Source organism: Heterodontus francisci, chromosome 29 (assembly GCF_036365525.1).
Source record: "Heterodontus francisci isolate sHetFra1 chromosome 29, sHetFra1.hap1, whole genome shotgun sequence".
In the NCBI taxonomy this organism is placed as follows: domain Eukaryota; kingdom Metazoa; phylum Chordata; class Chondrichthyes; order Heterodontiformes; family Heterodontidae; genus Heterodontus; species Heterodontus francisci.
In genome coordinates, this window is record NC_090399.1 from 50,663,012 (window position 1) to 50,678,564 (window position 15,553).

General features: G+C 43.7%; 1 protein-coding gene across 1 annotated transcript in view; it reads left to right on the forward strand.

Moving 5' to 3' along the window:
* LOC137345838 (zinc finger protein 208-like) overlaps positions 1-15,320 on the forward strand; it is a 52,047-nt gene extending 36,727 nt beyond the window's left edge. Inside the window, exons 10-15 of the mRNA XM_068009087.1 lie at positions 1,784-1,971; positions 3,208-3,295; positions 3,443-3,544; positions 7,621-7,683; positions 8,217-8,278; positions 8,581-15,320. Of these exons, the coding sequence (XP_067865188.1) occupies positions 1,784-1,971; positions 3,208-3,295; positions 3,443-3,544; positions 7,621-7,683; positions 8,217-8,278; positions 8,581-9,817 (1,740 nt within the window). The 3' untranslated portion in view covers positions 9,818-15,320. The remainder of the gene's footprint in view (positions 1-1,783; positions 1,972-3,207; positions 3,296-3,442; positions 3,545-7,620; positions 7,684-8,216; positions 8,279-8,580) is intronic.
* The last annotated feature ends 233 nt before the right edge of the window (positions 15,321-15,553 follow it).

Genomic DNA, 15,553 nt, shown 5'->3' on the forward strand with positions numbered 1-15,553 from the left:
TAAGAGGGAAGGTGTTATCACCTGTCCCCCAGGTTTCTGCCAAGGCCATGATGTTGATGTAACCATGCCCAGTAAGTTCATGGATGGCAAGGGTCTTGTTCATATATTCTGGCACAAGGTGCGTCGAGGGTTTGTGATAGCTGATCCACTGGCAGAGTCCCCAGAGTCAGCAGCGGGAGGGGTCAGTTGGCCAGAAAGGAGATTAGTAAGATTAGTCCCAATGGGCAGGGAGGACTGTGGGGCAATTGGGTTTGCTGCTTGTAGTGAGCCAGCGCAAAGTGCCGCAATGAGCCCTTTGGAGGATGCCGATAGAGACACCGAGGGATGGTGAAGGTTTATCTAAGAGGGAGTTGAGTCTGGGATGGCAGGAAGGTGGAAGAGTACTGAAGGGTTGGAGTAGGGAATTGGGAGGGCAGCATCTGAGTGGAACAGTGAAAGGGGGGTATTATGAGAGAAGAGAGGGGTCCAGCAGGGGTAAAGAGAAAATAAGTTTTTTTTTAAGAAAAACAGCAAAAGTGGAAATAGTGATTGGCTCAGGTCTGGAAATGATGATTTTTCATTTAAGCATAGGACAAGGGAGCTAATTATGATATTACTACTGTTCTTACTATATAGTACTATGCTATTGATGTTGTTCACTGCTTCTTTTACTGCTTAATACATTTATTTAGCAGTTAAAGCCTAAATCCAGGCCCAGTGTACTGTTGTCCTGCCAACTTCCAAAGTGTAGGACGGTCCTGCGAAGGAACAGGATAGGACTAGATGCTGAAATAACCTGGCAAAAGTTCTCCATTCACTACACTGGGCTGGTATGAATTGTAACCAGATATGAGAGGAAATGAAATTTCTGGCAGCAATATCTGAAACAGAGGGAAAGATATCCAGATGAAGAAAAGGAACAGGAAATGCAAAAACGTTAACTCTTTAAACACAGCAGGGTCGGGGGAAGAGCATAAGGTTGGGACTAATTGAATAGCTGTTTCAGTGTTGACATAGACAAAATGGGCTGAATGGCCTCCTTTTGTGCTGTGAGATTCCATGCTTCTATAGGGCTAAAATATTGGTTGGGATTGAACGCTATGTGGGAAACCGGTACCCATACCCAATAGAACCAATTAATCTGGTCAGCGAGGTTCGGACCCTTATACAGTAACACTTGAGATATGAGTATGTGGAGGAGTGGATGGCTTTTTTCCACATGGTACCTAGTGTGTGTGTTAATTACAATATTTTAACATGTGCAATTCTAGAATATTCACTTCAGACTGTTTGCATTATAAATCTGTAATGTTAAAGACTGCAGTATTACATAGAAGGAATAGGAATTAGTCTTTCACTTCCTCTGACATGTTCAGCTGGGAATAAAGGAACTCTTATAGGTAAAAGAAGGGGTTATGTATGGGATGGTTTATGGTACCTCTTGCATGGAGGTGCAGATGATGTTCAATGGAATGAGAACAAGGGGATTGCAACTGAGAAACTTGCATATTAAAGTGCTCTGTTGCAAAATATGCCTGCCCCTTGTTACTTTGGCTAATCTGGAAAAGTCAGTCAATTTCTCCCAGCATTAAGTAGCTTTGCAGGGGATGCTGAAGATGACTATTCTTCCTTGGGCCTGGATCGTGCCCTTCATGGGCCTCCTTCCTTAAATGAAAAGATTTTAATGTTGTGAGGAAGGTGGCCTAAAGCCTTAGACATTGCCATGAGCCACCTTGTTACAGACATAAAGCAGCTGCCATGGCCCTTTTCGGATACACTGAGTTTTCTTCCCCCATCCCCAAAGCAAATTGCACCAGGGTTCCACAGTAAATGTGTGGTGAAGGTGCACCATGGGAATATGGACTGCTTCTCAGTCCAGTCGCGCCGGTGGAATGTGGCAGACTGTGAGGATGATACTCATCAACTGCAACAGAACATAGCTAGGCTAGCAGAATGGGCAGACAAGTGGCAGATGGAATTTCATAGAGAAATGTGAGGTGATGTATTTTGGCAAAAGGGATAGGGAGAGGCAATATGGAATAAATGGTGCAGTTCTGAAGAATGTAGAGGGACAGAGGGATCTTGGGGTACATGTGCATAGATCTTTGAAGGTGGCAGGACATTGATAGTTGTTAGCAAAGCATATGGGATCTTGGACTTCATAAATAGAGGTATTGAATATAAAAGCTGGGAAGTTATGCTGAACCTTTTATAAAGCTCAGGTTAGGCCACAACTAGAGTATTGCATCCAATTCTGGTCATCACACTTTAGGAAGGATGTCAGGGTCTTTGAGAGGGCGCAGAGGAGATTTACCAGAATGGTTCCAGGGATGAGGGATTTTAGCTGCAAGGTTAGGTTGGAGAAGCTGGGGTTGTTCTCTTTGGAGCAAAGGAGATTGAGGGGAGATTTGATATAGGTGTACAGGATTCTGACAGGTTTGGATAAGGTAGATAAAGAAAAGCTGTTCCCATTAGCTGATGGTACAAGAACTAGGGAACACAGATTTATGGTTTTTGGCAAGAGATGCAGGGGGGATGTGAAGAAGAACTTTTTTATACAGCGACTGATAATGACCTGGAACTTGCTGCCTGCGACGGTTATGGAAGGAGAGACGATGAACAATTTCAAAAGGAAATTGGATGGGCACTTTAGGGAAATAAACTTACAGAGCTATGGGGATAGAGCCAGGGAATAGGACTGATTGAGTCTATGACACTCTCTGTAGAGCAATCCAATGGGCTGAATGGTCTCCTCCTGTGCTGTTATGACTATGATTGTAACTGTATGACTCTATGATGGATGGGAATACAATCCCAGTACTGTTTTGGTGTTAATCCATCTCTGAGCAAAATCTAACCCAAGGTGCTTCTAAATCCACAGTAAGATATACGTACCTGCATGCTCGAAGCATTAGAAATAACAAGGTAGAAATGGGTTTGTTGTGACAGTAGGGCACTACAGTGTTGCAGAATATCAGAAACGTGACAACGCTGCAGGTTGTAAAAGAGTAAAACATTCAGGAAAGTTTCAAACAACCAGATAGAAAAACCCAAGTGGTCTAAAGTCAGAGCATCATTACCCAGTCAAGGAAGCCACAAGATGCACAGCTCATCTGTACTGTAAATAAAACAGATACAATATAGAAAGTGAAAGTCATAGTGCCTTTGAGAGACTGTGATCATAGAATGATCAAGTTTAACATGATTTGAGATTCGCTTATAACAAAGACTGGGAGCCAAAAATATAACAATAAATGGGTTAAATTCTTGGAAATGTGGGAACGACGAAAGCAAACGGAGTGGAAAAGAATGCTCAGTAACACCTCAGTTGAGGATAAGTCTAACATTTGTAAAGGAACAGAGATGGGGATGCAGGATAAATACTTGGTTTAGACAAAGCAGCTGGGCTCCGAGGTGAATTAACGAACAAAAGTAAAATAATGAGAACATTTGACATATACAGATCCAACAGAATAAGGGAAAGGGGAGCAAAAACAAGAAATGCTGGAATCACTCAGCAGGTCTGGCAGCATCTGTGGAAAGAGAAGCAGAGTTAACGTTTCGGGTCAGTGACCCTTCTTCGGAACTGACAAATATTAGGGAAAGGGGAGGGTTTGCTCCACTAGGATGAATATAGAAACATGAGAAACAAACTAAAAGGATGATCAGAGGGACAAAGATCTAGAAAAAGGCACAGTTGCAGAGAAAAATATAACAGTGAAATAGTCTTTCAAAACAACAGTAAGAAGCAAGTTAAGAGTTGGGAACTATAAAAGATGAAAACATGCTTGAAACCCAGGATGAACAGAAAATGGTAAATATTCTGAATACGTCTTCCAAATATTCATTAGAAAAGACATAAGCAACATGCCCTCCCCAATCACCAAAGCAAAATTAGTGACTTTCATACAAACAAAATGGAAAGCTTAAAAGTTATTAGTGTCAGCCATGCCTCAGTGATGGTACTCTCACCTCTGAGTTAATAAAGTTCAAGTTGCACTCCAGAGACTTGAGCACAAAATTTAGGATGACACTCTCGTGCGGTACTGAGAGAGTGCTGCAATGTCAGAGGTGCCACCTTTTGGATAAGGTGTTAAACTGAGGCCATGTCTGCCTTCTCAGGTGGAAGTAATAGACCCCATGGCACCAATCAAAGAAGACAGAGGAATTCTCCCCATTTCTCTGGCCAATATTTATCCCTCATCCAGCAACCATAAACAATTAACGTGGTTGTTATAATATTGCTACTTGTGGGACCTTTTAGTGTGCAAATTGACTGCCTCATTTCCTGCAACAGTCACCATGTTGTAGGGCATTGGCTGTGAAGCCTTTGAGACATCCTGTGATTATGAAAGATTCTTTCTTTAAAGCTAATGAATTCCAAGAGCTAGATGATACTTATCTCATAAATAGAGACAAATAAGGAGATTTGTGAGGCATTGACAATGATGACGAAGGAACTATTGGAAACTGGAAAGATACCAGTAGATTGGAAACAGGCTAAGGGTGATGGCCGCATTCACAAATATGATAAGTCAGTCACATTAAACTACAGACCTGTTAGGCTTTCTTCAATTCCATGTAAAAGAATGGAATCAATTATCAGGAATAAACTTGATAATTATACACGCAACTCTAGTCAACATGGCTTCAGAAGGGGAAATTCCCTGCTTGAACTGGGCTCCTCTGAAGTAACAACAGCTCAAGTGTACTGTGGAAAATGCAATAGCATGTTCTGTATCATGGGTGCTTAGTGGGTGATGGGATTTGGAGATGTGATGTGGCTAAAGAGGACACTATTTTTCAGTGACCTCATCCTAAACCAAAGAGGTCTGAGCATTTCTGGGAACAGCAAGTTATTAACAGGAGCTTCATTCTAAATAATAGCTCTACAGCTGCACCCAAAACAAATCTAGCCGGAATAGGTGTTCAAACCAGGTGGTCTGGTTAGTAAACTGTAAGGATACCGTTAATGGGCTCTGTGCAGACCTTGTCCCAGCCAGTGCCGCTTGCACTCGAGAGTTCCTCACCCATACTGAAATGTTTGGGCATAGGCTATGCTGAGGCTGATAGATAATCCAGAGCAGGAGCAACAAGCTGTTACCATGATGGCCACCCAGCTGCATTGCGTCTAGCTTCCAGGAGATGGCATTTGTCTTCAAACCACAAATAGTTTTATGATATTAACTGAGACAGGAAGACATCCCATGGAAGATGTGAAGTGTCTCAAAAAATAGGCTTTTTGACTCAAGTTTTAGGTTGCTATTGGCTTTCGTTCAGTTACAGTACATCAAGACCAAAATCAGGCACCACCTTAACTCAGTACAATATTGCAATGTACAAATCAGTTGCTCCCTGAGCAGCTGACTCAAAGGTCAAGCTGATTCATTCAGGCACAAACAGGTTGTGTTATTAATGAAATAAAAACAAAGTTTTGGAAATGATCAGGTCTGGCAGCATCTGTGGAGAGAGAAGCAGAGTGTGTCTGATTGGTAGCTCCTTTTTTGAATTAAACAAATATTTATTTAAATTTATAAAGGTTGGTTTGTAGGAGTTTATTAGTCTGTACTTTTTAAGTTTGATCTGCAAAACCGATCTGGCTGTAACATCTGAAGAGATTTAAATAATAACATAACTGGTGAGAAACAGATTACAGAAGCAATCGGTAAAACGGAATTGGCAGAGTTAGAAAACTATGTAAAATATTGTTAATGGTACTGCTATTTATCTGCTTGAGTTATTCTCTGGCTTGTCAAAGATAAGGAAGATGCTGCGGAAGCTTGGGATGCAACGTTATCTAAACAGATACAAATAAGGATTATTCTGTGCATGTACCTAGATCTGAAGACAGGTGAAGATGCTCTCAATGATATAGCGAAGTAGGCTGACCTATGAGAATAATCTAAAATGGGAGTCAAAAACATCTATTCAGTAAAGTGAAAGAAACCCAAAAACTGAAACAGCAATTTATTTTCTTGATTTCCAAAATGGCTGACTGTCTACTTGCATTCTTAGAGAGCTCAAAACAGCCAAGTCCCTTCCCACGGCAATGCCTCTAACTAATTTAAATTCCATTCTAACACTAATTTTAGAGCATGTAACAGTGCAGTTTTTAACACTGAGGCTTTCTTGCCCTGTTATCTTCAGTTAACTGTTGTTGCTTTTGATGGCTAAGTCTGCGAGTCCAAGAGGTACATGAAGAGGGACAGTGAAAGATAGTGCCATCCAGATGCAGGGTGATGTTGAAGAAGGATGACCTATGCCCGCAGAGATTTTGCTGCCATGGTTCACTTCTCGGAGTAACTTCATTTCCCTATGCTACGGCCTGTTTATCCACATTTATTAACGTTTCTAAAAGACGCTCCTTTTTGACTTTTTTCCTGAACATGTGTTGATTCAAACACAATCAAACCAGGATAGGAATTTTCCATTTCCACAGGCTGATTTATGAAACAGTTCTGTATCTTGGTCACAGTTGCCTCAGAAACAATCGGCTTTTGCTCCGAGACCCAGTTGATTGAAGTCTACTCTTCAGTCACATTTACTCTTGAAAATATACCATAGACATTACACATTTGGTTACCATACTGTCTGATAATTAAGTTGCTTTGAGAAGCTTTTCACAAAGAAAATTGAAGGCGATTCTGAAACAGCTAAGAGTATTGTGTCCAGTTCTGGTCACCACACTTTAGGAAGGATGTGAAGGTCCTTGAGAGGGTGCAGAGGAGGTTGACCAGAATGGTTCCAAAAATGAGAGATTTTAGCTACACGGTTATGTTGGAGAAACTGGGGTTGTTCTCCTTGGAGCAAAGGAGATTGAGGAGAGATCTGATAGAGGTGTACAAGATTATTACAGGTTTAGATAAGGTAGACAAAGAAAAGTTCTTCCCATTAGCTGATGGTAGAAGGACTAGGGGTCACTGATTTAAGGTTCAGTGGTGCTGCTGACACTGTTGAGCGGCCAGCCCTGTGATTGGCAGCTCTTGCAGGTGGGATCCCCATCCCCATTAAGTGTTTGAAGGGAAGAGGATCCCACCTCCTTAAATTTTAACCCCCAAAGACTGGGGAATCACTCCAGGGGTCAGAACTAATGCAGAGGTGGGGTTCTGCATCTTTTCAGCCCAATGTCAGAAGCACCACCTCCTGCTTAAAATCCAGCCGAGTCTCAGATTGTGATCAGCTTCTTCAACTGTATGTGGCCATTCAACCAAGTCTATGCAGCCCTCACTCACCACCCACTCTTTCCAGTGGGGATCGCTTAGGAGCCCTAAGGTCCATGATAGTGCCCAAACTTGCTGAATAACTTATCTCAGCAGAGGCAATATGGAGAAACTGCATCTGTTCAATACGACTCAGTACCACAGCAGGCAGTGCTCACTTAGTCCTTGTTCTTAGAGTCATTATGGCACAGAAGGAGGGCATTCGGCCCATCAGGTCCATACAGGCTCTCTGTAGAGCAATCCAGTCAATCCCACTCTATCCCCGTAGCCCCTAAAAGCCGATCTAGTTTCCTTTCCCAATCATCGATTGTCTCCGCTTCCACCACACTTATAGGCAGCAACCTCCAGGTCATTACTAATCACTACGTAAAAAAATTCTTTCTCACATCCCCCACTATATCTCTTGGCCAAAACCTTAAAGGTGGCCATTGCTGGTACTGCAGTGGCCTTGGACCCAGGCCCAGTCCCAAACCCCAGAACACAGGTAGGTGAGACAGGGTCGCCGTGGCCGGTCCAGAAGGTCCTGGCGAGGGAGGGTGGAGGTTTGGGCATTTGGTCCAGAAGAGGGGATCTGGCGGAGGAGGGGGGGTTCTCTGTGGACCACGAAAGAGGGCCTCCCCCCAAGCCTGCATGGAGGGCACCTGGTTTTCCAAAGTGTCCTCACTGAGTGGCAGAGGCCACCCCTGCCGCTGGTAAGATCACAGCAGCAGCAGAAAGAGGCCCTTGATTGGTCGTCAATAGGCCACTTAAGGGTCTCAGTTGGCCTCTGGGCGGGAAGGCCGAGATCGGCCTATCCCACTCCCGGGTAGATCGGGTCCGGCAATCACGGCATCGGGTTCCGTGGCAGCCGCTGTCGCTCCGATTCTCCGACCCAACCCCCCGCCACAGAACCTGACGTCGGGCTGGGAATAAGATCCAGCCCACAGTGTGGGGCTGTCTCTGGGAGGAGTTAGCAGCCTCAGTAGAGAGGGGAGACAATAGGAGGAAAATCATGATTTTTTTTTTATTGTCTTACAGAAGGATCAAACTGTATTAAACCATATTCTGTACAGAAAACATAGGAAGGCCAGAAACCACAGGTACATCCAGTTCATCACATAAGGAATGGCTCTACCATAAAACCATCTGCAAATCCATTCAGTCAAGAAAAACTCGATGCATTGTCGGAACTAAAACGGATTAACCGTGTTGAGCATCCCTTCAAAACCAATGTTTCAAAAGCCTTGGCAGCTTGAGATCGCTCGCTCCAGGAGGTGAAGAGATTGTGTGAAAGTCACAATCAGTAAAACTCCTGAAACACTGGCGCATCCATAGAGGTGAGAAGCCATTCAAGTGTGAGAAAGGCCTCAGTCATTCAATTCCTGTGAAACACTGGTTGTTAAGCAGTGAGGAGTGTGAGAAGAGAATTACACATTGTCAGACCTCCTGATACACAGGCAAGAAGGAATTCCGATGAGGATTTTTACAAAGTCTTCGTGTGGTTGTCAAGTCTGTTGCAACATAAGGGCAGCTGCATGGGGAGAGAGAAACCCTACAAGTGTGATGTGTGTGGCTGGGCCTTTGCGCAGGCATCAGGCCTTGTGGAACATCTGCGCATTCACACGGGTGAGAAACCATTCAAATGTGAAGTGTGTGAGAAATCCTTTGCACAAGCATCAACCCTCCTGCAGCACTGGCGTATACATACAGGTGAGAAGCCATTCAAGTGCAAGATCTGTGACAAAGCCTTCTTGAAGCGGTCGCACCTTGTGGAACATCAACGCACTCACACAGGGGAGAAACCATTCAGGTGCGACGCTTGTGACAAAGCTTTTGTGACATCGTCACGCCTACTGGAACACCAGCGAACGCACACAGGCGAGAAACCCTTCCGGTGTGAGGCTTGTGACAAAGCTTTCACACTTTCATCATTACTTCTGAAACATCAGCGCACTCACACAGCTGAGAAACCATTCAAGTGCGGAGCTTGTAGCAAAGCTTTCACAAAGTCTTCGGGGCTCCTGGTACATAAGTGCATTCGAAAAGATGAAAAACCGTTCTGGTGTGCAATTTGCCAAAGAACTTTCTGCAACTCATCGTACCTCCGTGTTCACCAGCGCATCCATACAGGAGAAAGACCATTCAAATGTGAATTTTGTAACAAAAGTTTCACGCAGTCATCAAGTCTATTACAACACCAGCGCATTCACACGGATGAGAGACCATTCAGGTGTGAAGTTTGCAACAAAGATTTCTGCAACTCATCATACCTACGGGTACACCAGCGCGGCCATACAGATGAGAGACCGTTTCGGTGTGAGATTTGTGACAAAGATTTCTGCAGCTCAGCATACCTTGTGGTACACCAGCGTATCCACACAGGTGACAAACCATTCAGGTGTGAGGTTTGCGACAAAGCTTTCTTGAGCTCCTCATACTTCCTGAAACACCAGTGCACCCCCACATGTGATAAACCATTCAAGTGCGAGTTTTGCAATAAAGGTTTCACACGGTTGTCAGACCTCACCAAACACCAGCACACCCATACGGGCGACAGACGCTTCCAGTGCAGCAGCTGCCAGAATTGCTTCACCTACTCCTCCTCTCTCGAGATACACCAGTGCATTAACACAGGATAGAAACCCTTCCAGTGTGACATCTGTCAGAAGTGGTTAACAAGTTCCTTCTCTCTCTCTCTCACTAGTACTGGCACATCGTCACAGGGTAGGAGCCAGGTACTCAAACTGCACAGAGATTCAAAGAATTGTCCAAGTTTATTATTCCTACCCCACCCTGCCGAGCCCCCCCCCCCCCCCCCCCCCCCGGCCTTCCACAACCAGTGCAGCCTCTATCACTCGAATTTCAGGAACATTGCCAAGCTATCTTGCCGTCAGTGCATCAACATGGGTGAGAAACTGTGGAGCTGCACCATTTTCAAGACAGTTGTTAAATAGTTGCACTAGTTCATCCACAGAGGCAAGAAGAGCAAAGAATCTCCAGAGAAGTGTCTGTACACTGACAAATGCTAACGGCACCCTTCTCAACATTATTCTGTCACTCTCATAATCTGTTGCAATATTTCCCCTTTGTAAGAAAATGTCCCGTCTATCGATAGGAGAGGAAAATGAGAAGGAGCTCTTAAGTAAAGGGAAAGACAATTAGACGCAAGGGGAAAACAAATAAAAGAAAAATTCTACAGCAGGTGAAGGAGAATGGCTGGTAGGAGATGGCTTATGGGCCCAGTGACCTTTGTTTGTCTCATCTCAGTTGACAGGACAGGGTGTACAAGCTGCAGCTGTTTTCAGTAACGCACTTGTTATGATGGTGAAGCAGTATACAGAATCACAGAAGTATCACAGCACGGAAGGAGGTCAGCCATTGTGTTTGCATTGACTCTCCGACGTGCAGTTCACTTAGTGCCATTCCCCCGCCTTCTCCCCGTAACCCTGCACATTCTTCCTTTTCGGATAATTAATTCCCATTTGACTGCCTCAGTTGAACCTACCTCCACCACACTGTCTAGTAGTGCATTCCAGATCCTAACCACTCGCTGCGTGAAAAGGTTTTTCCTTGTGTTGCTATTGCTTCTTTTGCCAATTACCGTAAATCAGCATCCTCTCGTTCTTGATCCTTTCACGAGTGGGAATACATAATGGGATAATAGTACTGTTGGGAGTTGGGTAAAAGCTTTAAGAATATGTCCAGTGTGACACGTCACTACCCAGCCCACTGCAGACAAAGCTTTAAACCCAGTAGAGTGGCTGCATTAAACAAGAAACATGTAGGTAGTGTCATTTCATAGGAGAGACATAATAAAAAGATGGTAACTCTGTGTAAGAATATTCATGCAGTCCCTACCACCATAGGTTTGAGGTTTCTTTTTCCAATGTGGTCTTCATTTTTTTTTTTCTTACTACACCACCCACTCCCACAGCCCCCCCTCTGGTTTGGTCCCGTGGCCTTGGTGATGACCACATTGCCCACCCACATAGGTTAAATCTTGGGTAAGTGGGTAAAGGCTCTGCTGGGTGTGATATTGTTTAAACCAGCTCTAGACATCAAATGGCTTTAATCCAGCACTGACTTTATATGAAAGGATACAGTGCATTACTTATAGTTTCTTTCTAGCATCTGTCCTTTACATTTACTGAGAGTTTTTCCCTCCATGGTCCCAGTGAATTGCTTTTTTATTGTGGCAGTGACAGGGTGTAGAGAAGTTTTGCTGATGTGGCACAAGGCATGGCAAAAGAAATCCTTAACTTGTGGTGATCGGATGTGAAGGAGTTTTTATTTATTTCACCTACAGTGTATTGCTTTGTTTTGCTGGAGAAAGAGTCCAGTATTTGAGAGCAGGCTCTGTGCTGGAATCTATCTTGCTGTTGTACCCACTCCACGGTGGTATGATTGTGGAAGTTTTTAACTAGATCCATCAACGGGCCTGATAGCTGCATCACACTGGGCCAAGGGGTACCAGAGTACTGGGCCAAGGGTGCAATCCCTTCCTTATCTCCATGGGGATGGTGAGTTTCCAGACCTCAGCCCAGCTGCTGACAGGAGAGCCTGAGCAGAGACGACATAAAAAGGAGGGAGGGAAGATCAGAGGATTTCTGCTGTAGAGACCCATGTATAGAACATCCACACAAGGAAAGCGCATGAATAGTAGGGAAGGGGGGGAATGAGAAAATCATTCTGGAAAGAATTGTAAACGGACTGAGATCTCCAGAGAGTTAGTATCTCCACAGCCCATGTTCACCCATGAACTTATGAAATGGCGGAGCATGCTCGAGGGGCCGAGTGGCCTACTCTTGCTCCTAATTCGTATGTTTGTATGTCATCTTTAGCCATGGAGAGATTCTGGTCAGGTAACTGGGCAACACATGTTACAGGAGGATGAGGGTTCCACAGCAGAGGCTTATAAAATTCCCCATTTAATCTGAATAAAAGTTCTGAGGCGGACAGTTCTGCAGTTTAACCACCTGTCGTGTAAGGAATTTTTTTCAAACCTCCCATTTACAAAGTTGCCAGCCTCTCCCCTTGAATTTGACTGTTCCATGGGAAGGATGTGATCATCAGATGTCTCCAGTTAGTGGCCATTGTGAATAATGTGGTTATGATGGAGTGAGTTACACCCTATCATGCTGTAAAATACTTCCATATCATACTTGTTCATATAAATTTGTAGCAGGCTCACTGCACTGGAGTTTTCAGATGAGCTACATCTGCTATTTCCAGAAGATTGTCTTTTGTCTTGATGTGCGAATCTGAGAGTAAGCAATCCACAGTAACTGTTTGGAATAGACATTCAGTTGCAGGCAGGACATCTGCTTTTCTTTACGTTATATCATTGTTGTTTGACTAGTACTTCAATGTTAGCATGTTTTCCACTATGTGAGAAAACACTAACCTAGTAGGGAATAGCTACCTGTAAAAGTAATTGTCTCACTCTTAACACCTATGACAAAACATGTGGACTTCAATCAAGGAGGGGTATGTTATTCAAAGAACCCAATCTTTCATAGAAACATAGAAAATAGGAACAAGAGTAGGCCATTCGGCCCTTTGAGCCTGCTCCACCATTCATTATGATCAAGACAATTAATGTCATATTTGGGAACAGTCCCAGTTTCCTAGATTAATTTAGCCCCAACTGTAGTGTACAGCCCAATGTAATGGCAAGGAGATCAAACCTCTTGGATATAACATGAGTATTATAGCTCCATGATTCAGTAGGCGATCTGGAAAAGTACGCTGAGAACTTTGAAACGATTGTTAGTGTGGTTTGCGAAAATGGTTTAAAATGTTAGTGTAATACAATAAATCAGGTATAATTCACATCTTGCAGTAAATACAACTTTTGCATTAGTCTAAGTTACTTGGACTGTCATGTTTTTCAACATACAGTCAAGAACATATGTTGGACATCCTACTGGTCTTCCATTGCAAATTAATTCAGTAAACTTTTATTGTTCCTGTTTCATCAATGAATAGCCCATTCTCTCCGCTCAGGAAGTTTTAGCGATTTCAGTTGATAGGAGGAGTGGAACTATCCTTGGAAAATGCCTTGGTGGTGTGAACAGAAGAAGAGTTGAGGTAATAGCTTCGAATCACATTTCATTGATTTTTGGACACCAGGGACCAAACGTCATGCCCACAATGATATTATGGTGGTGCTGACCCTGCCACAAGTTGCATAGTGAGAGGAATGGAAACTTTTAAAATGCAGCCTGCCTCAAAAATACCATGGGCAGAAAGTGGGGATAGGAGTTGGTCCCAGCTGGTCCTGCCATCGAGGGAAGGAGAGGAAAATAGCTGGAGGGAAAGCAAAGACCTGGTGCAGCTGCAGGTAATAAAACCTGCTAGTGTGTACTGTTGGAAGCAGGCTGTCTGGTTGGGAAGGATTGTAGCAAAGGACAAAATAAGAGCAGTCAACTTCAGGAACTCTGACTTGGTGTCGTCCTAATAGAGACATGGAGTTACAGGAATGAGGTTGGAGTTGGGACCAGAGACGCAACAAGCATGTAGCACATACTGTGCAAGAAGGTGGGTAGAACAGTACTACAGTACTTTCTCAAAGCTAACATACTGCCTTTCGAAACTCTGTTCCTCCATTCGTGCTGCCATTCGAAATGCAGCTTCCAGTTGTATTCAGAATGATTAATTATTGCTCTCATTTTAATAACATCTGTAAATTTCAGTGCTATTCCCTCGAGCTTAAATCCTAATTGCCAGTGAACAATGGTCTAGAAGTGGTTCCGAAAAGCACAATGTGCCCACGTCCAACCACTCTGAGAAACTGCTCTGAACTCCTACTGTTTCTTCCCTTTTAACCAGTCTTTAATCAAATGTGCCATCCTCCTTTAATTCTACATAATATTTTCCAGTAGTCTGTATGGTACCTTGTGAAAGACTTTCTTGAAAGGCTATGTAGCCAATTTCTGTATTTCCTTCATCTATCACTCCTCAAAGAGTTATCAGCTGCTCTGAACAAGCAAGGGTCGCCCTGGAAGTGAAACTTTGTAAAGCCATTTCTGAGTTAATATAGATTGCCAATCACTCTCCGCTGCATTGAACAAATGGATGTTCTTTATTTGTGAACACAGACAGCCACGGTGTGGGCAGGCAAATCTATCAATGAGGCATCCAAGCTAGTTCATTCCTATCATGATATGTACTCTCCAGCAAGAATCATTGCATTAGCAGAGTTACAGCACAGGAGGCCATTCAGCCTGTCGTGTCCGTGTCGCCTCTCTGTAAGAGCAACTCAGCTAGTTCCACCTCCCACCTTTTCCCTGTTGCCCTGCAATTTTTTTTTCTCTTAAAAACGTAAATGGAAGCATTTGGCCCCTCAAACCTGCTCTACCATTCAACAAGATTGTGACTGATCTGAGCATGGCCTCAACTCCACTTTCCTGCATGCCCCCATAACACTTGACTCCCTTATAAATCAAAAATCTATCTAACTCAGCCTTGAATATATTCAATGACCCAGCCTCCACTGCTCACTGGGAAAGAGAATTCCAAAAATTAACAACTCTCTGAGAGAAGAAATTCCTCTTCATTCCCGTCTTAAATGGGAGACCCCATAATTCCAGATTCCCCTAAGGGGGGAAACCTCTCAGCAGCTAACCTCTCAAGCCCCCTCAGAATCTTGTATTTTTCAATAAGATCACCTTGCATTCTTCTAAACTCTAATGATGCAGGCCTGACCTGCTCAACCTTTCCTCAGAAGATAAATCCTTCATCCCAGGAATCAACCGAATGAAACTTCTCTGAACTGCCTCCAATGCAAGCATATCCCTCCTTAAATAAGGAGACCAGAACTGTATGAAGTACTCTAGGTGTGGTCTCCCCAATGCCTTGTAAAGAAAATTGTCAAATTCTCTTTTGAAATCCACGATTGAATCTGCCTCCACAACACTCTCAGGCAATGCATTCCAAATCCTAACTCGCCTTTGATTCTTTTGCCATTCACCTTTAGTGTCCTCTGGTTCTCATCCCTTCTGCCAATGGGAAGAGTTTCTCCCTATCTACTCTGTCCAGACTCCTCATGATTTTGAATACCTCTATCAAATCTTCTCTAAAGAGAGCAGCTCCAGCTTCTCCAATTTATCCACATAACTGAAGTCTCTCATCTCATAGAGTCATGGAGTCATAGAGAGATACAGCACTGAAACAGGCCCTTTGGCCCACCGAGTCTGTGCCGACCAACAACCACCCACTTATCTGTGGAATAATTCTCGTAAACTTTCTTTGCACCCTCTCTAATGCCTTCACAAGCCAAAAGACTTGCAGGTTGGTAGGTAAGTTGGCCATTATAAATTGCCCCTAGTATAGGTAGGTGGTAGGGAAATATAGGGACAAGTGGGGATGTGGTA